Source organism: Dermochelys coriacea, chromosome 5 (assembly GCF_009764565.3).
Source record: "Dermochelys coriacea isolate rDerCor1 chromosome 5, rDerCor1.pri.v4, whole genome shotgun sequence".
NCBI classification, from domain to species: domain Eukaryota; kingdom Metazoa; phylum Chordata; order Testudines; family Dermochelyidae; genus Dermochelys; species Dermochelys coriacea.
Genome location: NC_050072.1, coordinates 89,991,538 through 90,016,484, shown reverse-complemented (window position 1 = coordinate 90,016,484; position 24,947 = coordinate 89,991,538). Strand labels below are relative to the sequence as shown.

Sequence of the window (24,947 nt, the reverse complement as noted above, 5' to 3'; positions counted from 1 at the left end):
AATAACTGATTACATCAAGAAGGTTAAGGTGTTTAATACCTATTTTGCTTCAGCCTTCACTAAAAATGTTAGTAGTGATCAGATGCTCAACACAATTAATATTAACAAGAGGCAAGGAACACAAGCTAAAATAGGGAAAGAACAGGTTAAAGAACATTTAGATAAGTTAGATGTATTCAAGTTGGCAGGGCCTGATGCAATTCATCCTAAGGATACTTAAGGAAGTAGCTGAAGCAATCTCAGAACTGTTCGCTATTATCTTCAAGAATTCCTGGAGAATAAGTAAGGTTCCAGAGGACTGGAGAAGGGAAAACATAATAACTATCTTTAAAAAAGAGAATAATGAAGATGTGGGGAATTATAGATCAGTTAGCTTAACTTTGATATCTGGAAAGATACTGGAACAAATTATTACTCAATATGTAAGCACCTAAAGGATAATAGGGTTGCGTGGAATAGCCAGCATGGATTTGTCAAGAACAAATCATGCCAAAGTACTTCACTTAGGAAGGAAAAATCAAATGCAAAACAACAAAATGGGACTGGGTGATGGTATTACTAAACATGATCTGGGGATTATAGCAGATCACAAATTCAATACGAGTCAACTCATAGTTGCAAAAAAGGCCAATACTATTCTGGGGTGTATTAATGGAAGTTTTGTATGCAAGATATGGGAGGTAATTGTCCCCCTCTGTTTGGCACCAGTGAGTCCTCAGCTGGACTATTACATCCGATTCTGGAGCCACACTTTGGGAAAGATGTGGATAAATTGGAGAGAGTCCAGAGGAGAGTAACAAAAAGGGTGAAAGGTGTAGAAAACCTGACCACCGAGGAAAGATTGAAACAACTTGGCATGTTTAAGAAGAAAAGACTAGTTAAATTCTGGAGCAGGCTTTCAAGGGAAGTTTATAGAATCCCCATCATTGGAGGTTTTTAAGAACAGGTTGGACAAACTTCTGTCAGGGATGATCTAGGTTTACTTGATCCTGCCTCAGTGCAGGGGGTTGGACTTGACCTCTTGTGGTCCCTTCCAGCCCTATGTTTCTATGATTGATAAAAGTCTTTGATATAGTGCAAATCATCAAGAGCCTAAATTAGTGAATGTAGTCTTCTACTCACATTTGATGCATTAATAGAGTTAAAATAAATGCTTGAGAAAAAAGCAAGGGGATTAGATATAACTTGTTTTACAGCTTGATTTCAACCATATTAAATTGCTTGTAATCCTATGAACATAAAAGAAAAAAGTCTAACACACCATAAATAAATCTATTTGTACAGTTAAAGGCTTAGATTTGAACCACTAGGCTAAATCAGTCAGACAAAAGTGTGGCAACTATGCTATCTGCATATCCATATGGGGTTCAGTAATACTGAGCAATCTATCTCCCTCTCAAGAATTTACACATTCCAATGTAAATTCTTGATAGGGAGAGCAACATCAAAGCTGCAAACTATTTCAAAGATTCAATAATACAGATTGATTTTCTTATTATTATTCAGGTTTGGAAGTTTATTTAACTGACAAATTGGATTTTATTTCCTAGTTAACTCTATCTTTCAAAGACCGATCATCATCCAACCTTGAAATAAATGTTACCTGATTAAAGTAGTAAAGGTTAAAACATTTAAAACACATGCTGTAGATCTCAAAAATCAAGTCAAGATGTGTGAGGGTAAGAATTATTAGAGGATTTATGAAATCTGCCCTGAACAAATTAATTCATCAGTTTAGCCAAAGGTCTGTCAATGAATTCAAGAGCCTTTCAAAAAAAAAGGAACATCTGTTGCATATTTAAAGGTTCTGTTTATATGTGAATGTAGTGGATGATTATTTCTGAGAGAGGATACACAGTTTACATGAATGTATTTGAAAGTTAATTTGGAATTGCTCTTGTGTCTTTGAGGATGAGGGGTAATCCCTGGGAGGTTCCAAACTTTCTCAGTGATAGAGGAAAATTAGATATTGATGGAAAATGATCAGACAGCTGCAGCGGCACAGAAGCTAGCAAACAGAGCTCTAAACAGGGGAGTTTGAGTGGGAGTTCTGTTGGAGGAGAAGGTAGTTGTACTTGGTTTTGTATTTTTAGTATTTGTGTGTGTGTGTGTGTGTGTGTGTGTGTGTAGGGGTTTGTGCTGGGAGAGCAGCTGAGCCCTGCCTAGGGGGTGGGGCTTCTGACTAGGGGCCCTATAAAGGTAGCCAGCCAGGCAGTGGTACAGACAGCTGCAGCGGCACAGGAGCTAGTAAACAGAGCTGTAAACAGGGGAGTTTGAGTGGGAGTTCGAAAGGGGAGTTTGGATTGTGGTGCTTGTTTGGGGTTTGCTTTTGCTGGGGGGGGTGGTCTTTTTGGTGTGGCTTGTGTTTCCCAGATTAACAGGATTTAGGTGGGAAGGAGATGACAGATACAGAGGCAGCTGTGGGAGTGACTCCTGTAGTGAAAGACACATTGAGGATGACTGGATGTGGAAGCTGTGGTATGTACATGATCCTGGAGGGGGGAACCGGTAATAGTTTTTTATGCATGAAATGCCGTCTGATAGAGCTGATGGAGGAAAAGATCCGAGGTTTGGAGATGCAGGTGGAAAGTCTGGTTGAGTTTAGGAAGGGGTTTGAGCAGATGATGGAGCAAAGATATGAGGTATCTGAAGGGAAAAGCTCAGACTCACGGATGGAAGCAGGGCTGGGGAATTTTGAGGAGAGACTGGGTGAGGAAAGTGGTCAGTGGAAACATGTGACTCAAAGAACCAGGCAGAGAAAAAGACGGGCTAGTGAAGGAGAAATAGAGCTTAGGAACAGGTTTGCAGAGTTGGAAAATGAAGAAGGGGCTCAGCAGGTACTTGTTGAAGGTGGAAGGGTAAGGAAGAAGAGAAGAGAGGCTAGTCCTATAGGAAAAGGGAAAGAGTCAAGGGAGACTACAACAAATATGAGCCCCAGGAGGATACAGGATGGGTTGAAGAGGATTGTAAGGGAAAATAGGAATGGAAAGAACTTGCAGCCAGAGGGAACAGGGGAGAGACTGGAGAATAGCACTGTCACCAGGAAAAGGCAGGTCTATGTGATCGGGGACTCTTTATTGAGAAGAATAGACAGGCCTGTAACTAGAGCTGATCCTGAGAATAGAAGGGTGTGCTGTCTTCCGGGTGCTAAGATACGGGATGTAGACCTGAGGTTGAAAAGGATCCTCAAGGGAGCGGGAAAGAATCCCCTAATTATCCTTCATGTGGGAACAAATGATACAGCCAGATTCTCGCTGGAAAGTATCAAGGGAGACTATGCTAGGCTGGGGAAGACACTTAAGGAAATTGAGGCTCAGGTGATCTTTAGCGGGATCCTTCCTGTTCCTAGAGAAGGGCAACAAAGGTCTGACAAGATTATGACTGTCAACAGATGGCTTAGGCAGTGGTGCTATAAGGAGGGCTTTGGGATGTATGGCCACTGGGAGGCATTCACAGACAGAGGTCAGTTCTCTCGGGATGGACTTCATCTGAGTAGGGAAGGAAATAGACTTCTAGGATTGAGGCTGGCACAACTGATAAAGAGAGCTTTAAACTAGGAATTGGGGGGAGATGGATGGAAGATGTCCAGAAAATCTCCACGCCAGATTTTAGCATTGAGAGGGAAGAAGATGAAGTAAGAAAGGATACAGCCGTGGGTAGGAGAATGTATATAAGGAGCGAGGGCGGTGTGGATACTAGTCTAATAGGTTATACTGGCTGTAGAATGACTGTGCCTAATAGGGTACAAAATGTGAGCGAGTCCAAACAGCAAAAATTAAGATGTTTGTACACCAATGCGAGGAGTCTAGGTAACAAAATGGAGGAACTAGAGCTACTGGTGCAGGAAGTGAAACCAGATATTATAGGGATAACAGAAACATGGTGGAATAGTAGTCATGACTGGACTACAGGTATTGAAGGGTATGTGCTCTTTAGGAAAGACAGAAACAAAGGTAAAGGGGGTGGAGTAGCATTGTATATCAATGATGAGTTAGAATGTAAAGAAATAAGAAGCGATGCAATGGATAAGACAGAGTCCGTCTGGGCAAAAATTACATTGGGGAAGAAAACTAGTAAAGCCTGTCCTACGATAGTGCTTGGGGTGTGCTATAGACCTCCGGGATCTAATTTGGATATGGATAGAGCCCTTTTTAATGTCTTTAATCAAGTAAATACTAATGGAAACTGTGTGATCATGGGAGACTTTAACTTCCCAGATATAGACTGGAGGACCAGTGCTAGTAATAATAATAGGGCTCAGATTTTCCTAGATGCGATAGCTAATGATTCCTTCATCAAGTAGTTGCTGAACCGACTAGAGAGGGTGCCATTTTAGATTTAATTTTGGTGAGTAGCGAGGACCTCATAGAAGAAATGGTTGTAGGGGACAATCTTGGCTCAAGTGATCATGAGCTAATTCAGTTCAAACTAAATGGAAGGATTAACAAAAATAAATCTGCAACTAGGGTTTTTGATTTCAAAAGGGCTGACTTTCAAAAATTAAGGAAATTAGTTAGGGAAGTGGATTGGACTGAAGAACTTATGGATCTAAAGGTAGAGGAGGCCTGGGATTACTTTAAATCAAAACTGCAGAAGCTATCAGAAGCCTGTATCCCAAGAAAGGGGAAAAAATTCATAGGAAGGAGTTGTAGACCAAGCTGGATGAGCAAGCATCTTAGAGAGGTGATTAAGAAGAAGCAGAAAGCATACAGGGAGTGGAAGATGGGAGGGATCAGCAAGGAAAGCTACCTAATTGAGGTCAGAACATGTAGGGATAAAGTGAGAGAGGCTAAAAGTCGAGTAGAGTTGGACCTTGCAAAGGGAATTAAAACCAATAGTAAAAGGTTCTATAGCCATATAAATAAGAAGAAAACTAAGAAGGAAGAAGTGGGGCCGCTTAACACTGAGGATGGAGCGGAGGTTAAAGATAATCTAGGCATGGCCCAATATCTAAACAAATACTTTGCCTCAGTCTTTAATAAGGCTAAAGAGGATCTTGGGGATAATGGTAGCATGACAAATGAGAAGGAGGATATAGAGGTAGATATTACCATATCAGAGGTAGAAGCGAAACTGAAACAGCTTAATGGGACTAAATCGGGGGGCCCAGATAATCTTCATCCAAGAATATTAAAGGAATTGGCACCTGAAATTGCAAGCCCATTAGCAAGAATTTTTAATGCATCTGTAAACTCAGGAATAGTACCGAATGATTGGAGAATTGCTAATATAGTTCCTATTTTTAAGAAAAGAAAAAAAAGTGATCCGGGTAACTACAGGCCAGTTAGTTTGACATCTGTAGTATGCAAGGTCCTGGAAAAAATCTTGAAGGAGAAATTAGTTAAGGACATTGAAGTCAATGGTAAATGGGACAAAATACAACATGGTTTTACAAAAGGTAGATCGTGCCAAACCAACCTAATCTCCTTTTTTGAAAAAGTAACAGATTTTTTAGATAAAGGAAATGCAGTGGATCTAATTTACCTAGATTTCAGTAAGGCATTTGATACCGTGCCACATGGGGAATTATTAGTTAAATTGGAGAAGATGGGGATCAATATGAACATCAGAAGGTGGATAAGGAATTGGTTAAAGGGGAGACTGCAACGGGTCCTACTGAAAGGCGAACTGTCAGGTTGGAGGGAGGTTACCAGTGGAGTTCCTCAGGGATTGGTTTTGGGACCAATCTTATTTAATCTTTTTGTTACTGACCTTGGCACAAAAAGTGGGACTGTGCTAATAAAGTTTGCAGATGATACAAAGCTGGGAGGTATTGCCAATTCGGAGAAGGATCGGGATATTATACAGGAGGATCTGGATGACCTTGTAAACTGGAGTAATAGTAATAGGATGAAATTTAATAGTGAGAAGTGTAAGGTTATGCATTTAGGGATTAATAACAAGAATTTTAGTTATAAGTTGGGGACGCATCAATTAGAAGTAACGGAAGAGGAGAAGGACCTTGGAGTATTGGTTGATCATAGGATGACTATGAGCTGCCAATGTGATATGGCTGTGAAAAAAGCTAATGCGGTTTTGGGATGCATCAGGAGAAGCATTTCCAGTAGGGATAAGGAGGTTTTAGTACCGTTATACAAGGCACTGGTGAGACCTCACCTAGAATACTGTGTGCAGTTCTGGTCTCCCATGTTTAAAAAGGATGAATTCAAACTGGAGCAGGTACAGAGAAGGGCTACTAGGATGATCCGAGGAATGGAAAACTTGTCTTATGAAAGGAGACTTAAGGAGCTGGGCTTGTTTAGCCTAACTAAAAGAAGGTTGAGGGGAGATATGATTGCTCTCTATAAATATATCAGAGGGATAAATATAGGAGAGGGAGAGGAATTATTTAAGCTCAGCACCAATGTGGACACAAGAACAAATGGGTATAAACTGGCCACCAGGAAGTTTAGACTTGAAATCAGACGAATGTTTTTAACCATCAGAGGAGTGAAGTTTTGGAATAACCTTCCAAGGGAAGCAGTGGGGGCAAAAGATCTATCTGGTTTTAAGATTCTACTCGATAAGTTTATGGAGGAGATGGTCTGATGGGATAATGGGATTTTGGTAAGTAATTGATCTTTAAATATTCAGGGTAAATAGGCCAAATCCCCTGAGATGGGATATTAGATGGATGGGATCTGATTTACTATAGAAAACTCTTTCCTGGGTATCTGGCTGGTGAATCTTGCCCATGTGCTCAGGGTTTGGCTGATTGCCATGTTTGGGGTCGGGAGGGAGTTTTCCTCCAGGGCAGATTGGAGAGGCCCTGGAGGTTTTTTTGCCTTCCTCTGTAGCATGGGGCATGGTTGACTGGAGGGAGGCTTCTCTGCTCCTTGAAGTTTTGAACCATGATTTGAGGACTTCAATAGCTCAGACATGGGTGAGGTTTTTCATAGGAGTGGGTAGGTGACATTCTGTGGCCTGCGCTGTGCAGGAGGTCGGACTAGATGATCAGAGTGGTCCCTTCTGACCTTGGTATCTATGAATCTATGAATCTATGGTACATTCATAAACCAGGATAATAACATGGTAAGAACAAGCTATTATTGAATAAGAGCCAATACTAGCCCTCCTTCCATTATTTTAATACAAAGAATTAAGACTATATAATATAAAAGCATTTTAGAAAGGAGAAGGTGGAATTTTCTCTGCCTTCCTTTGGACTTTCTGGTATGATTTAGTAATTCAGGCCCTAATTCAGCAAAGCAGTGCTATGTCTCATTGAAGCTAATAGAACGTAAGCCTGTGTTTAGGTGTCTTTCTCTATAAGGATGGGATTACTCATGTACTTAAGATTCTGCTTAGTTTTGCAAAACACTTAAAACTAAGGTCTTAGTTTTGAAGTGACACATTTGTATATTAAAGCACTTCACAACGAACACCCAAGATTCAGTAGAAAATGGACATTTCTGGGCATGCCATCAGGCCACCTGTAGTGATCCCTTGCTCTCGAGTGAAGAGGGAAGCCACTCCACCTCATTACAGGCAGACAGCAAGAAACAGTCTATAGGAGACACTCCGGCCCTCTGGGCAGGGCAGAGCAGTGTATGACTCCACAGCTTTCTGATTTGGGATGAGCCCACAACACAGCTCAGGCCTTCTGCCAAAAAGTGGGGGTTTGGCCACCACCCAAAGATGGGATCAGTGGTAGGGAACCGGTCCCAGACCAGGGCCCTAACAGTGGTGGATGGGTCTGCCACTGGATCAGTGGGGATCCTCCCAAAACAAGCCAACTATCGCTCCAGCAGCAGAACCAGACTAAAGTCTGGTTCCCCTGGGCTACTTCCTACCACAGTCTGGGTATAGGGCTCCATAGTCCAAAGGTCCTCTGTCTCCTCAGGATACTTGGCCACTGGCAGTCCCCACAGCTCCTCGGAGCATTCTTTTGATGGCAGTCTGGGCAGATCCTCAGGATGCTTGCCCGTATCCTCTGAGCACAGGGCACAGCTCTACTTGGAGTCTAGTCTGCCCACCAGGGGGAGTGTAATTTTCCTTGCTCTCCAGTTCAGAGGGAGGTGGCTACTCCTCACTATACTACCATATTGTAGTCACCTAGTTAAGACTTTTTAGAGTTTTGTACCTTAATTAAAGGGTATATAATCACACATCACATGAATTTAAACTCTAAATACTATTCATACTATATAGAAGACACTAAAGCCCAAACTTATACTCTTCCTTCCTAAGCCCTCTCTAGTACCTCCATTTTCCATTAAGGTTGATAATATCCATTTATTTGTTACGGCTTCCATTGCTGTTGTACTGGGATCGAAATGTCTCATACACAAATATTTATCCTCACAACAACTTTGTAAAGGTATGGAAGTATATCTTCCTTTTGTAGATGGGGACCTGAGTGCAAATGATCTGATCAAAAATCTGTTAAAGTCAATGGAAGTCTTTCCATTGACTTCAAATGGTTTTGTATCAGAACTAGAGAGACTGAAGGCCTAATTTATCAGAGATGTCGAGCACTCATTGCTCCTCCTGACTTCAACTGGTATAGTGGGTGCTCAGCGCCATTGAAAAATCAAGCTCTAATATCATACAGGAATTCTCTGGCAGAGTCCCACTTCCAGTACTTTAACCACAGCATCAGTCTTCCTGGTCTATAACCTGAGGATTGTCTTTGGTATTTCTCTCTCTCCTCCCTCAATTCAGGCTTTAACAAAGTCTGGTTGCTTTTTTCTCCACAACATTTCAAAAATGTACCTCTTTTTGAAGACAAATTGCTCATCCGTTTCCTCATCTCCTTACTCGGTTACTGCAATCTCCTCTTCTCATGTCTTTTATTTTTATATATCTATATCTAATATTACTACCCTGCCTCCTCCCCTTACTTTCCAATCTAGCCCAAATATGAGTCACTTCACTGGCTTCCCATAAAGTTTATTTTTTCTCCTCCTCGCATTCAAAATCCTATATCGCACAACTCCTGCCCACTGTACATCTCTGAACTAGTCTATTTTTTTAGTTTCCTTTGCCCTTTCCACTCAACTAATCATGGTAGTCTCAAATTCTGTCATCTGCTGTCACAAAGATCTCTCTTCCCTTCTCCTGGCTTAGCATGTTTGTCAACTCTATGAAGTTGAGAATTTTAACAAGAATTTTAGTTATAAGCTGGGGACGCATCAATTAGAAGTAACAGAGGAGGAGAAGGACCTTGGAGTATTGGTTGATCATAGGATGACTATGAGCCGCCAATGTGATATGGCTGTGAAAAAAGCTAATGCGGTCTTGGGATGCATCAAGAGAGGTATTTCCAGTAGGGATAAGGAAGTTTTAGTACCATTATACAAGGCACTGGTGAGACCTCACCTGGAATACTGTGTGCAGTTCTGGTCTCCCAAGTTTAAGAAGGATGAATTCAAACTGGAACAGGTACAGAGAAGGGCTACTAGGATTATCCGAGGAATGGAAAACTTGTCTTATGAAAGGAGACTCAAGGAACTTGGCTTGTTTAGCCTAACTAAAAGAAGGTTGAGGGGAGAGATGAGTGCCCTCTATAAATATATCAGAGGGATAAATACAGGAGAGGGAGAGGAATTATTTAAGCTCAGTACCAATGTGGACACAAGAACAAATGGATATAAACTGGCCACCGGGAAGTTTGGACTTGAAATTAGACTAAGGTTTCTAACCATCAGAGGAGTGAAGTTTTGGAATAGCCTTCCGAGGGAAGCAGTGGGGGCAAAAGATCTATCTGGCTTTAAGATTAAAATCGATATGTTTATGGAGGAGATGGTATGATTGGATAACATGATTTTGGTAATTAAATATTCATGGTAAATAGGCCTAATGGCCTATGATGGGATGTTAGATGAGGTGGGATCTGAGTTACCCAGGAAATAATTTTCTGTAGTATCTGGCAGGTGAATCTTGCCCATATGCTCCGGGTTTAGCTGATCGCCATATTTGGGGTCGGGAAGGAATTTTCCTCCAGGGCAGATTGGAAGAGGCCCTGGAGGTTTTTCGCCTTCCTCTGTAGCATGGGACACAGGTCACTTGTTGGAGGATTCTCTGCTCTTTGAATTCTTTAAACCACGATTTGAGGACTTCAATAGCTCAAATGTAGGTGAGAGGCTTTTCACAGGAATGAGTAGGTGAAATTCTGTGGCCTGCGTTGTGCAGGAGGTCAGACTAGATGATCATAATAGTCCCTTCTGACCTTAGTATCTATGAAGTAATAAATAATAGTAATAGTTTACTATAAACAGCATTACATTCTGCCCGTCAGTGGAGTTTCATCAGTGTAAATAAGGGCAGAACTAAGCCCATCAACTTTATTTTAAGAGTACAGCATCTTTTATAATGGCTATTACTGGAAACAGTCTGGCTACACTCCATAATTTTGAACTAGTTATAGCAGTGTCTGTCCCAGGGCATTAGAAAGACAAGGTGGGTGAGGTAATATCTGTTATTGGACCTATTTCTGTTGGTGAGAGACAAGCTTTCGAGGCCCAAAGGTCTGGGAAAGGTACTCCCAGCGTCGCAGCAAAATGCAAGGTGGAACAAATTGTTTAGCATGAGTAGTTAGCGCATTTTGTGATGCTCGGAGGATTTCTCCAATTTGAAAAAGAGCTCTGTTTGGCTCAAAAGCTTGTCTTTCTCACCAATGGAAGTTGGTCCAAAAAAGATATTACCTCCCCCAGCTTGTCTTTCTAGTGTAAAATCAGCCTTGCCTCCTTTCATTTCCTTGTTAACACACTCTGCATATATTTTGGACTTTTCTCCTTTTGAAACCAATTAACTATGGATGATTCTTGGAATTTTATAGGGCTTTACATTCTGTAAAGTGATTACAATGACTTACAAGAGCTGCAGGCAGGGATACTGCAGTTGGAAACCATGTCATCTAACTTAAATCATTTCTTTCCATTGATGACTTTCATTTAGTTCCTTAAAATTAAAACCATCCCCTCACAAGGTTAATGTTGCTCTTATTAGCACTGAATTTATGGATTGCATCCATCAGTAAAAAGACATTATCACAGCAAATATATTCAAGATCATAATCCTGGAATGCTTGGTGGCTTAACAGATTTGGGACATTGGTTAAATTATTGTCTGAAGTGAAGTATTTGTGAAATTACTGTGGTGGACTTGGATGAACTTTTAGAGGAATATAATTCCCTTAGCAACCTCTACACATGCTATTTCTACACAGAAATTCACAAATCTATAGTTTATGACATGGTGAAATGCTGTATTCAGTGGCGTGGTACTCCCAGCGCAACAGCAAAATGCAAGGTGGAACAGATTGTTTAGCGTAAATACTTAGCACATATTGTAATGGAGAAGAGTCGTAAGCTGTGATTGTTTGCTGGAAACTATTGCAAACTCCAAAACTACTGCACTAGAGCACTGAAATTGAAGTGCCATTTTTGAGAGAATGGATTTGGGAAGAGATGGGATTATTGCTAGAAAATAAGTTATAGACATCCACCAAGACTTATAAACATTGAGGATATATACACTATTCCACCATTCACTATTATGTATCTTGTTCTCTGTTTAAATATATACAATGTATATTCATACATAATTACCTACATACACTAGAAAATACATATTAGTAGTAGTTCTTTTCATACATCTGAAAGAGGAGTATAGAATTTAAATGAAATGAAATGTGTACACTTGATCATATTGTCTTGGTATATAATGTGAAGAAATAAATATACTAAATTGCAATAGTTTAAAATTGAAAAATATGCACTCAGATTCAGATTTGAAGTTTGGAATTATTAAATCTTGGTTTTGTTTTATGCTCATCTCTTTTATGGACAAATTCAGACTAGAAATAAAATGCACATTTTTTACATTTGAGGGCAATTAATCATTGGAATAAACTACGTATGAATGTAGGGAGTTCTCTGTCACTTGAAGTATTTAAATCAAGACTAGATGTCTTCTAAATTTTATTCAATAGCTCAAGAAGAAGGAATGGATTGAATGCAGAGTAAATTCTCTGGCCTGTGTTATGCTGGTCAGATTAGGTGATCATAATGGTCCCTTCTGGTCTTTAAAATCTATAAACCTATGTAATTGTAGAAAATATAATTAATAAATACTGAATTATTTTGGCAGAGAAAATGTTTTAAATTGAGATTTTTGCATGAGTACATGCCCATCTGATTTAGAGTAAGGGGGTAGGGTGCATTATGGTTGGTTATATGCTGGAAGTGCAAACTAGGTTGTTGTGGCCTTGAGGAATCTGAGAATGTATTTGGCTTGGATAGTATACACCTCTACCTTGATATAACGTGGTCCTCGGGAGCCAAAAAATCTTACCACTTTATAGGTGAAACCATGTTATATCGAACTTGCTTTGGCCTCTGGCATTTCCGTTATTAAGTCACTTCCCTGACTGGCTTCTCAGAACCCCTGACCCATCCAACCCCCCCCCCCCCCCGTTCCCTGTCCCCAGACTGCCCGGACCCCTATCAGTGCCCCATACCCTGACCGCCCTGCCCCCAGAACCTCTAAACCCTCCAACCCCCCCGCTCTCTGTCCCTTGACCGCCCCCCCGAGACCCTCTGCCCCTTATCCAACCCCTCAGCCCCGGCCTAGAACACACCGTTCAGAGCAGCGTGTCTGAGCCAGACACGCTGACGCACAGATCTGCCGGAGCGCACAGCCCCACCCCCCAGAGCGCTGCTTTACCACGTTCTATCCGAATTCATGTTATATTGGGTCGTGTTATATCGGGGTGGAGGTGTACTTGGGAATTGAGGCATATGAATGAAGATGATTTTCTTAACTTTTAGTGATTGTGTGATGGTATTTGCATCTGAACAGCCTTAATGTCAACTAGCAAAGGGTGTTTGTTGTTTGAGTAATGACAGGTTTCAGAGTAGCAGCCGTTAGTCTGTATTCGCAAAAAGAAAAGGAGTACTTGTGGCACCTTAGGGACTAACAAATTTATTAGAGCTTTCGTGAGCTACAGCTCACTTCATCGGATGCATTTGGTGGAAAAAAACAGAGGAGAGATTTATATACACACACACACACAGAGAACATGAAACAATGGGTTTATCATACACACTGTAAGGAGAGTGATCGCTTAAGATAAGCCATCACCAGCAGCGGGGGGGAAAGGAGGAAAACCTTTCATGGTGACAAGCAAGGTAGGCTAATTCCAGCAGTTAACAAGAATATCAGAGGAACAGTGGGGGGTGGGGTGGGAGGGAGAAATACCATGGGGAAATAGTTTTACTTTGTGTAATGACTCATCCATTCCCAGTCTCTATTCAAGCCTAAGTTAATTGTATCCAGTTTGCAAATTAATTCCAATTCAGCAGTCTCTCGTTGGAGTCTGTTTTTTGTTGAAGGATAGCCACTCTTAGGTCTGTGATCGAGTGACCAGAGAGATTGACCAGTGTTCTCCAACTGGTTTTTGAATGTTATAATTCTTGACGTCTGATTTGTGTCCATTCATTCTTTTACGTAGAGACTGTCCAGTTTGGCCAATGTACATGGCAGAGGGGCATTGCTGGCACATGATGGCATATATCACATTGGTAGATGTGCAGGTGAACGAGCCTCTGATAGTGTGGCTGATGTGATTAGGCCCTATGATGGTATCCCCTGAATAGATATGTGGACAGAGTTGGCAACGGGCTTTGTTGTTAACTGCTGGAATTAGCCTACCTTGCTTGTCACCGTGAAAGGTTTTCCTCCTTTCCCCCCCCTGCTGCTGGTGATGGCTTATCTTAAGTGATCACTCTCCTTACAGTGTGTATGATAAACCCATTGTTTCATGTTCTGTGTGTGTGTGTGTGTGTGTGTGTGTGTGTGTATATATAAATCTCTCCTCTGTTTTTTCCACCAAATGCATCCGATGAAGTGAGCTGTAGCTCACGAAAGCTTATGCTTTAATAAATTTGTTAGTCTCCAAGGTGCCACAAGTACTCCTTTTCTTGTTGTTTGAGTGACGGTATATAGATGACACCTTCTTTTTTTTTTTTTTGAATGAAAACTAAAATAGCTGTATTCCCCATAATCCTATTCTTTTTTTTTTCCCATGTATTGATGAAGAGAATGTGTATGGAATATCAACTTTAATCTAATAAAAGGAACCCGCAACTTATTTTTTTTATTAAAACTAATAGAATGTCACTCTGATAGGTTTTTGAACTAAATTTCCCTTTACTGTAATTGGTTTAATAATTTCTTTGATTATTTGGAAGATCAGCTTCTACCATGTCCTATTATTTCTCTTATTTTCCTTTTTTCTTCATTTTGACCCTATATTGAGGACTTTTAAAAGCAAAGCAATTCGCAAGTTTAGTATTACATTGGACCCACCTACTTCTGATATCACATTTCATAAATTGGTAGTAGGCTTAGAAGTTCAAGTTTTAATCAAAAGTTGTATTTTCAATTGCATTTCCCATTTTTCTGGAAAATATCCCTGTGTGTAGTGTTTGTATTACTGCTTTGATACATTAATTACACTAACAACCTGATTCATCAGAAATAATCTCTGACCTGGTCCCAGAAGTCTGTGGTTTCTGACTCCATCGAAGTCTGATCATTCTAGTAATAAAGGTCAGCCTGTTAAAAACAAAACAAAATAAACCCTACAAGAACAAAATTATCCCCCTTTCTCCATAAAGACATAGTCATCCTGGGTGGTTTTTCAGGTCCCAGTTAATGAATTATTTATTTGACTAGTCACTGTTTGACTAGTTCTAGTGTTTACACCCTTAATATATTTATAGACAGTTAGCATGTCTCTCCTGAGCAGACACTTAACCAAGCTACGTGTATTTTGTTACATGTGTGCATAATGGCTGAGAAGAAATACAGTGGAGACATAAGTTGTATAACACATTTTTAGTCAGAATGTTTGAGTCAGACTTTGCATTTAAACAATCAGAAACTTTTAACTCAAATCAAAGGAGGCTATATATTAGATTGTGTGTGAGAGAGAGAGAGATGGAGAGAAAAAAGCATTTATATCCTGATTTATATTAAAATCACACACACCAAGCACATTATGGCTGGCACAGCTAAAAAGGCAAACTTTTAAAAGAAGCAAAAACGCAATGAAAAACATACATCTTGAGGTTGATGATTCTCTTTTTGGCGGCATATGTGTTCACTACAGCAAAATCCAAATGGCAACAGACCTGCACAGAGACAATGCAGCTTTTGGTAGGGTTATCCAATTATAGTGATGCCTCTCTGGCTGGAATTCTCCTTTACAATATTTTTGAATGGCTAGCCATAATATAAATAAAAAAACCCTGGTACAACTACCAAATTAGTTGTCTGTTCAAGATTGTGTGATTTTTTGAGTGAGGAAGGTATGCAGGAGAATCAAAACATGTCTCTTCCTCCCGTATCAGACCATGTTTGCATCTCATCTGATCTTGGGATAGCTTTTGAACAGTGTTTTCTACCAGCTAATATAGGCAACTTGACATTAATTAAAGGGGAAGAATTAACATAAACCACAAATTCTTCAGATAGTACTTCTTTTTCTTCTCTTCTTTTTGCAGCGACTTTATTTTTTTATTTCCTTTCATGTGTGTTGATGTGAGTAAAACTCTAACTGGATAGCTGAGAATAGAGGGAGCAAAAACTTTGTCTTTGGTTGCCTGGAATACTTTCTTGTCCTTAAAAAAAACAAACTCGGCTGTAATCTCCATAAACCATTTTTAAGACTACTATTCCTGATGGAAAGCTCTGTTCCATTTCTGAAATCATTTTGTTTTTGTAAGGTAAAGTGAGTAACACATAATAAAAGATTCTCTGAAGAATAATTATGTTGATACAGTTTAACGAGGCCCAGAGTACAACTGTGACTGGTCAACCAGTCTTCTGAGTATTCGTGTGCCTTTTTGAAACATATAGAACCAGTTTACACAAGTATCTGTTACAAATGTAATAGAAGCAACAAACCTCATTACCCAGTCCCCACTTTGAGCAACCATGAAAGCAGAGTGTTACTGACATGATCCATTTATGAACAATGGATGAAACTTCAGATTTTCCTCAAGTCCTTTAACCAGACACACTGGGGAAATGAATCTACTTCATAACACTTGTGGAATCAGTCTCTCAAGATTAGTCAGGCTAGGCAACACATCATCTGGAAGACTAACTTTAAAAGACAATTTAGCAACCGGTAATTATAATAATACCATCCTGGCTTCCGAGTGATTAGGAATATTTGGACTCCAGGAGTGGGTTAGTCCCTTGTTGAGAGAGCATGACTTGACACAATATGACGGATAGCTATATCTGATTTTATTAATATTATTTTAAACTTCTGAAATGTTATATTTTTTGTATATGGAAGTCTTGTCCAAACAGCTCCCATGAGGTGCCTAGCTATGTGTCCAGACTTGTATTTTCAGTGCTGTGGACTGTGGAATTGTACAGAATAAGATTTTATAGATGGATTGTCAGGGCTATTTATTATGCGTGCGAGGTTGGAAGTGTGTATTTTGATAAAAATATGACTTATTGTGCATATATTTTTTTGTGCTGGGCCAAATAGGTGAATCAGACCCAATTTGACTTTAGAAGATTATTTAACTGGTGTAGCCAGACCTCTGAATTTTTGAAGAATAGATAATATTGTTGTGTGTTTATACCAGGGCTGAGTTTTTACCACAGGCTTCCTGGGAGCTGGGAAATACAATTTCATAAGTGGGGAATGTATGACAATATGCCCACATGACAAACTGTATACTTGAGAGGCAAAAGGACTTTCTGATATATGAGGTGTTCACTTTGTTTAATTTAGATTCCACAACTAAATTCTGAGTCCAGTTTAGTGATACTTTTCATGGCACCAACCCATGCCTAATTTTCACTGTAGTTCCCAGTGACTGGAGTGGGACTTGTGGATGATCAGCACTTCTGAAAAACAGTCATTTGCTTTTATTTCAAACTGAAATAGAGGTTGTCACAATCCTGGCTAGCTCCCTCTTTAGATACTTACCAGGTAGCTATATTTGGTCCTACACATTGGATCTGTGAGATTTTTAAGCTCTTTTGGCTCTGGGCAGGCTCCAGTCACAGGATCTGGCCTCTCAGGCTCTCTTCCCCAGGTCCAGACTCTGTCTGATTCCACTTTGAGGGAACTGGGCTTATAGTCTAGATGCCCTGAGCCCCCAGGACCAGTACTGACTTATACTTTATTTATACTTTATAAATTATATATATATATATATATATATATACTTTATAAGTATACTTAGTACTTTATTTATAGATAAGGCACAGGAGATACTTCGATCTAGGCAAAATAAGAACACTTGTACATAATTTCCTCACCACTGGAGAGTGTTCTTTGGGTTTTGGTCTGTGCCTTCGGGGTCTGAGATCCCTTCTCCTGGCTGAGGCCATGTCCACACTATGAGCACTACAACAACACAGCTACAGCACTGCAGCTATGCTGCTGTTGGTCGTAGTAGAGATGCTTCCTTCAGCAACGGAAGGGTTTTTCGTTATTTTTGGTCAATGTAGGTAATTCACCTCCTGAAGCAGTGGTGGCTAGGTTGATGAAATAATTCTTCTGTGCCTACATCAGGAGTTAAGTTGGCTTAACTACAACTATTTGGGGGGGAGGGGTAGTAGAGGGGATATGTGAATTTTTTGTTTTATTCCCTGAACCTCCCTGAGTCCATTTTTTTTAAAAAAAAGCCAGTCCTAACACCTTGTTTCTTTGTTCCTTCTTTTCTGCTGGCCATTTTCAACTGCTCCAACTCCTGCTCCTATAGACATTCTGGGTAGAACTGGTTTTCCCCTATGCTGCAGCTACTCCATTGTTCTAAGGTGCCTTCAGAAAGGAAGGCTGTTCAGCCACTGGGACCCAACCTTATGGCAATGATCTTCTCTCCTGTTGATCTCCTCTCTCTGACTCAGAAGAGTTGACATGAAGTGCCATCGTGTTACATGTGAAATGATTTCTGTTGGTAGAATGCCTCTGTAAAAGAGCACCTATCTTACTCTTCTCCTCCCTTTGGCTGTAACACTTGTACTGTTGTCTTAAGAAACCTAAACCAAAATAAAATGAAATATGAATAGAGTTCATATTTAGGTACAGAATTTGGATAAATATTTGAGTGCTGAAGAACTATTAACTGAAAACTGGAAGTCCTTTTACAACATTTTCCACACAGCAAATATTGTATGAGATATTTTAGGCAGCATAGCAAATAATTTCTAGCTTGAGCTGAAAAGAGCAGATTTCCTGAAAGAGAGGAAAACTTAAAGGTACAAACAAATGGAAATTCACGCATTGGCTTTTCAAAATATTTTCATTATGGGCCTGATCCTAAAAGGAGTTTGCATTGCAAATTCCTATTCTCAGTGGGCCAGAGTCTCTCTATTGTGCTCCAGCCCTTTTGCGTCATTCAGGTGGTACAGGGGACAGGTCATGGTTGTAAATGGCCAGAGAATTTCTCTGGCAGAGAGAAACGCCTGCATGAAATAAATCTGCCAGAACCAGCTCCTGTGCCGTCCACCATAATGCAAGGGGGCACTGGAAAAGAGAGGGGGTGGATGTAAAGGAGAATTGATCCTAATGATTTCAATGGGAGTTCTGTATTTGGGCCCTAATTCTGCTCCTCCTTAAGACAATGACAGTTTTTTCATTGACTTAAATGGAAGCAGGCTCAGGCCTTTGAGTACTTACAGGATTGGGTCCCCTCTTTGCTTATTAACAAAGTTAGTGTGTTTAAGCAATAGCTTTAGCAGAGTGCCCCTTCTCTTATTTGATTCTATAGCGAAGTCACCAGGCTGAATTTGTGACATCCCAGAAATGTGGTGTGATATATGCAGAAAGTGAATTCACCAATGTCAAGTAGAAGAGCAGCTGTGCTGTGATAGAGTTCTTATTAAAACACAAATATATCTCCATAAAAATCAAACATGGAAAAATCCTGGTTAAGTAAACTTTTTGATATAAATGCATCATCTTCAAGTATGCTCCAATGTGAAAGCATCCTTGGAAGAAGTACTGCCCATACTGTAGCTGATTTTCTAAGACACTATGTGGGTGACGGATATTCATTTATCCAAGGCTAGGTTTGTGACACTGGAGTGTTTTATTCTGTCAATTTTGTATCTGAACTGCTGTCCTGTTTTCAGCTCAGGTTTTATAAGGGTATGTTTCCTGTCATGTTCCTTTTGAATGAATGTATTTAAGTGTATGATTGATTGTATATTTTAAAACAATAAAAGTTAGTTGTACCATATTACATGTAATTTTTAAACAATCGCTGCCAACATTTTTGACAAGTGTGATTTTCGTTATTATTTATAATACATGAATATTACTAAAGTGCTGTAATATATTTAGTCAAAGTAACAAAGTTCTAGGAACATGATTCTTTGTTGAGAAATGCGGCAAGTGTTTCAGGTGTCTGTTTGGATGTTTTTTGTTGTTTTGTTTGTTTTTTTTAAAGCAAGCAAGTGTGCTAGTTATCGAGTTGAGAATTAGTGATGTGCTACTGTGTACACTGAAGTCTTCTAATTGGGGATAAACAGAAGCTTATTGGAAATATGGGCTGTGTTACACTAGACTTGCTTCACAAAGCTGGATTTTTTTCCCATGTAATATTGGATGAGACTTACAGTAATGCCACCTTTCCTCTGCATAATACTATAATGATCCTATGAGGCCACTCTCGCTAGCCCAGTACAGTAGACCTGCATTTCAAATTCCATGAAGTAATTATTTTAATTGCTTGTTTAGTTCCATAATGTTTTCTTAAAAAATATTTTTTTAAATCCTCTTTTCACTATTGATTCTTCTACAAATGGCAGTTGCATTAGGAGGAAGTGCAATTACTATACATCCAGCTACTTTCTGCCCCATTCCCAAATGACCTCCTGTATTTCAGGCTGGAGTACAGATTGATGTAGAAGAAGGGAAAAAAAATAAAGACTAATAGGGTAAATTGGAAGCTTAACAAAGAATACGGGCCAAAAGAACTGGCAAGCAACACTGCCCAATAAATTAAAAAAGAAGACATGTTTTCTGAGTCAACGCTAACCTTTAAATGGATATTTATCACTAGGATCCCTAAAAAGTATGTGGGGGAGAAGAGAGAATACAGAACCAAGGTTAATTTATTTAGGGCCCAAGACATTATTTCAAGGGAATAATATTGTATATACTTAGCTGGTTTCAGTTATTCATGTGCAGGAGAAAAGAGACATCAAGTAGGTTGACAATGTTATTTCTCAAACTGATTCTAAGTTACAGAAGTGTATGACACACAGAGATGTCAATGAAAGAGTTGCAGTCCATAGAAAGCAGTGTATAGCAACATTCTCTATTTTTCAGAAACTGATGCCAGCAAGATCACATTAGTCGATAACCAGGTCAGGATGGGGCAGGAGGAAATGTAGACAGTCTAATATATGTAGTTTACTAATTTAAGCAGGTAAAGGACATTCTATCTATTGAATTATCTTGTAATTGTAAAGTTTTCTTGAAAGAAACTACTGATTATTTTAGTTAATAAACTCAGCCTTGTTTTGTGGATGGAACAAAGATAGTCGTTTGCTTAATTCTCTATTCCCTGGATATGGATTTGAGATTTGTTTTTTGAGGGTTTGGAGATTTTTGGAGAACTCTACATTATGTCACTTTCATTTATCACTGTAAAAATTGGAGAAAGAGGTATTGATTTTTTTTTTCCAAATTTATCTTTTAGGATTTTATTGAAGATTTTTTTAGGACCAACTTCAGAGGTATGTGTAAAGTGGTATAAATCGGCCTACCCTACACTCAGACTTTCTTACCGATTGTAGCAATAGAAGGAGAGTCCTAAATGGCGTAATTTCCACCCCAAGGAGATTAAAGTAAGAATCCTCCAGGGCTCAGCTCACTGGAATAGGAGTTAGGAGACCTGGGGTGAAATCCTGATCCCCTTGAAGTCAATGAGGATTTTTGCCACTGACTTCGCTGCAGCCAGGCTTTCATCTCCGTTCTATCCCTGCCTCTGCTGCTTACCTGCTTTGTGTCATTAGGCAAGTCACTTATTATTATTATTTTGCATTACCATAGTGCCTAGGAGCCCAAGTCATGGACCAGAACCCCCTTATAGCAGGTGCTGACTAAATGCAGAACAAAGGGAAATACCTGGGTTAAAACATTTGTCCAGCACTATCCTTTCAGCCTCTACCCTAACATTTCCACAGGCCCGCTCCAGCAGCGCCGTGGCTGCGCCAGTGCATGGGGCTACTCCCTGACGGAGGCCCCCGGGCTGCCCAGGGGGCTCCGCTCAGGGCAGGTGCCGCTTAGTAACGTGTCAGTAACTGCCCCTGGCCGGGGCCCGCTGGGCCGGCTGCATCCCTGCAGCGGGGCAGGGACGGACTGGCGGGAGCCCAGCCCTACGGCGGAGGAACGACGCGCCCCACCGTTCCAGGGGGAGCCGGGCGCGTAGCGCGAGAATTGGGAAACACCCCCTTATCGCCCTTCTACCGGCGCTGCGGCGCCTTTAAGAGAGAGGCCCGTAGAGCTGCCTTCTCATCTCGCGATATTTGGCGGGAGAGCCTGCCCCCGGAGGCAGTGGAGCAGCCGCAGCCCCCGGTCGGTACGAGGCGGGGGCAGCCCAGGCAAGGAGCAGCGAGGCGGGTGTCTGTCCCCCGAGCGGGGAGCTGCCCGGGGTCCAGCACCCCCGACCATAGCGGGGAGCGACCGTGCGCGGAGCTGTCTCCCTCCCCGTCCTCATGCAGCCCCCTCCCATCCGCCACCCCCGGGGGGATCCCGCTGCGGGGACAAGGGAATGGGGGGGGGGGCTGCAACTGACCAGCACCAGCCATACCCCCGCACGGGGGGGGGGGGGGGTGCAAACGCTGCCCCTTGAACTATCCCCTGCTTATCAACACATTCCAACCAATCCCCGCTTCCATAGGAGCCGCAGGAAACTGCCCCTTAAATTCTCCAGTTCCAGAGGTGTTTTAATACTCTCTGAAACACACTCGTGGCAGGGGATATGTTGTTTTCCCCTCCCCCTTTGCAAGAAAGTGATAGAAATTTGGGACTTATGCAGAACCTCTCCACTTAGCTGTAAATGAAATCACGATGTACTTTGGAGGATTGGGGCGAGGACTGAGGAGGTGTTATGCTGTCAATGAACATTTTGTTACTTTCTAAACACGTCTGATTTCGTGATAAAGCGTCACGGGGAGGCGTAGGAAGAAGCGTGGGATTGGATTCTTAACTGGGGGGAAATACTGAAATAATTTAATAAAAGGCCCCAGTCCTGCATTATTTGTGCACTTGGAGTTGTGAGCGCACAAGGAGTGCAAGACTTGACCCCCTAATGTGTGTATATTAAGGGAGATAGGCCCAGGTCTGTTATATTGACTTCCCTTCCAACTGTAAATACCATTTTGACACAGGCTGTATTTATTTTCACCAGATTTTAATACTATCAACATTTTTTATTTGGAAACTGATCACATTACCTCAATTAAATTTTAATGGAGGGTAAAGACTAGGTAAGTATTGGTTAATATGAAGAGATTACTTGTCCAGCTCTTTATTTATTTGGTTTTCTTCAATGTCTCTATTTGCCATTTGTTCCCCGTAGTCTTTATTTTATGTTAAAATCTAGTTAAAACCTGGTATATGGTTTGTAAGAACAATTAGAGGTGAATTGGAAAGTTTTTATATATTTAATTCCCAGTTTGATTTGCCTGTTTGTCTGTCCGGAAGAGGTGTATGTAGTCTGTTGGATAACATGAGTTATTTCCTCTGTTGTTTGTTTAAAAAGTGGGAGCTTGAATATATATTAAAAGATGATTGAAACATATTGTAAGAAAAAAAAAGTACAGGTTTTTAGTAAATGATGTGCCCTGGCATCATATAGGAAAAGGTGATAAAACAGATGATTGGCATCAACATTGTTGTTCATTGGTAAGATGATTTAACTTATTGATAGGTTTCAGAGTAGCAGCCGTTTTAGTCTGTATTCGCAAAAAGAAAAGGAGTACTTGTGGCACCTTAGCGACTAACAAATTTATTAGAGCATAAGCTTTCGTGAGCTACAGCTCACTTCATCGGATGCTTATGCTCAAATAAATTTGTTAGTCTCTAAGGTGCCACAAGTACTCCTTTTCTTTTAACTTATTGATGTTAAACTCTTTAAGTAGCGTGGTGAAAATGCTTTCCTGGTCAGTGGATGTCATAAGTCCATTTCAGCCCATGTATTTTGTTCACCAGGGACAGCTTACTAGGATCCAAAGCATAGGCTATTGAGCACGTAGGGAGTAAGATCACCACAACAGGCTCGCAAGTCGCATCTTGATTGGTGTTATACCTTCAAAGTTGAGTGACTGGCTCCTTTTCCTTCCATCTCTGTTAGCATATGGATGGACTCATTGACGTCTTTTGTTATCGTGAATGTCTGGATGTTCTAATTCATGGATGTCGCAAGTGCATGTGTGGTTATAAATTGAAATGTGTGACAGTAGAGGTAAGTTATTACTTATTTATTAATCCAAACTACCCTTAAATGGTAAATATCTGTACAATGCTTTGAAGATGTAAAATGTAACACTTAAGTGATGAGTACTGTAAGGGGTTGCATAAATTCTCTGTTGGTATAGTAAAGTAATACTACTCCCCCAATATAAAAGTGCTTATATTGGTATAGCTTATTCTCATACACAAAAGGATATAAGCGCTTTGATATTGGTATAACTGTGTCTACTAGGGAAAGTATCAATATAACTTTTTGATTTTAAAAAAAAACAAACCCATACTCCTGACAGAAATAGTTATACATAAACTGTGTGTGGACCAGATTTGAGTGAATCTGCAATGATTGTTGCATTTTTTTACAACACTGCCACCTGGGATTTTGTCAAGATGATGGTCTCATTGCCATTACTCTTGGCTTCCTATCCCCTTTCTTTATAATGATTATGTTTGCTTACTTCATGTTAGATTTGAAGTTCTTTGTGGGAAGGACTATCTTCCAGAACATTGCTTTTCACAGTAGAGCGTTGATCCTGACTAGGAATTGGAGTGTTACCACAATATAGATAATAAATATTAATAATAATAATTAATCATTCTGTAGGCAGAATTTCTTCATTCACTCTTGAATACAGACATTCTTCTGGCTTTCCATTCTTTTCCTGTAACTGGAAAAAATTGATTTGCTGTTTTAAAAGTAAGGGCTGTGTCAGCTCAAATCACATTTTTAACTGCAAATTTTAGATTTATTTTTGTTCCATGAGAACAACAAGGAGTCCGGTGGCACCTTAAAGACTAACAGATTTATTTGAGCATAACCTTTCATGGGTAAAAACCCCACTTCAGATGCATGGTACACCCAAGATTACTATAACAGAAAGATTACAGGATTTCCCCCCCCTTTTTGTGGCTTTTTAACAGCATGTTGTATATAGTCAGTTTCACTTTTGTTGGTTAGATTTCCTTCTAGTTTTGCATACTAGCATGAAGATTCATACTTGGGTGGGGGGGAGTTTGCCTGTGTGCTCTTCCTTAGGTACTCCAAACACATGTATGCAACAGTAATGATGAGACAAAGATTCTAATCTTTCAGAGATTAGATGATATATTCTTCCATGTTAATTTTTCATTTAATTAAATAAATAAACTTGTAATCTAATTAATACATTTAAAAGAATTGTCCTGAAAATATATAGATCTCATAGGTGCCAGGGAAAAGAGCAAGAGTGTGTAGGTAGGAGAGTATTACCGCTCCCATGGATTATTGCGTTGAAACCTAAGAGGGGACCAGTGGACAGGTTTCTCCCCTCCCTCAGGACCCCTTCATGGTCCCAATTAAAAGAGCGCAGAAGCAAATGGATGGATATTTTCATTTCTCTGGAATCTTTGCATTGGAGTCGGGATGAGGACAAGTGCCCAAGAAGGTACCTTCCTACTCCTCATTGCTGTACCTCACTGCCAGTCTCTCTACTTTTTTGGGTGC

At 40.3% G+C, this 24,947-nt stretch overlaps 1 protein-coding gene and 1 long non-coding RNA gene across 9 annotated transcripts in view; one reads left to right on the top strand and one right to left on the bottom strand.

Moving 5' to 3' along the window:
- Positions 1-17,661: 17,661 nt before the first annotated feature.
- Positions 17,662-21,451, bottom strand: LOC122460156. The gene is made up of 2 exons (XR_006281264.1): positions 21,397-21,451; positions 17,662-18,021 (listed from the first exon to the last, which is right to left on the bottom strand). It is a non-coding gene; the product is annotated as an uncharacterized LOC122460156 (long non-coding RNA).
- ERCC6L2 (ERCC excision repair 6 like 2) overlaps positions 20,398-24,947 on the top strand; it is a 121,035-nt gene continuing 116,485 nt past the window's right edge. For 2 of the 8 annotated variants that reach the window (XM_043514304.1, XM_043514300.1), the window contains exons 1-2: positions 21,519-21,594; positions 23,349-23,459. In XM_043514304.1, coding sequence (XP_043370239.1) covers positions 23,444-23,459 — 16 coding nt within the window. In that variant the 5' untranslated portion in view covers positions 21,519-21,594; positions 23,349-23,443. Of the gene's footprint in view, positions 20,418-21,506; positions 21,595-22,399; positions 22,483-23,206; positions 23,460-24,947 lie in introns of those variants that run through there. The other 6 variants (XM_043514301.1, XM_038401960.2, XM_038401963.2 and 3 more) reach the window with 6 other exon arrangements.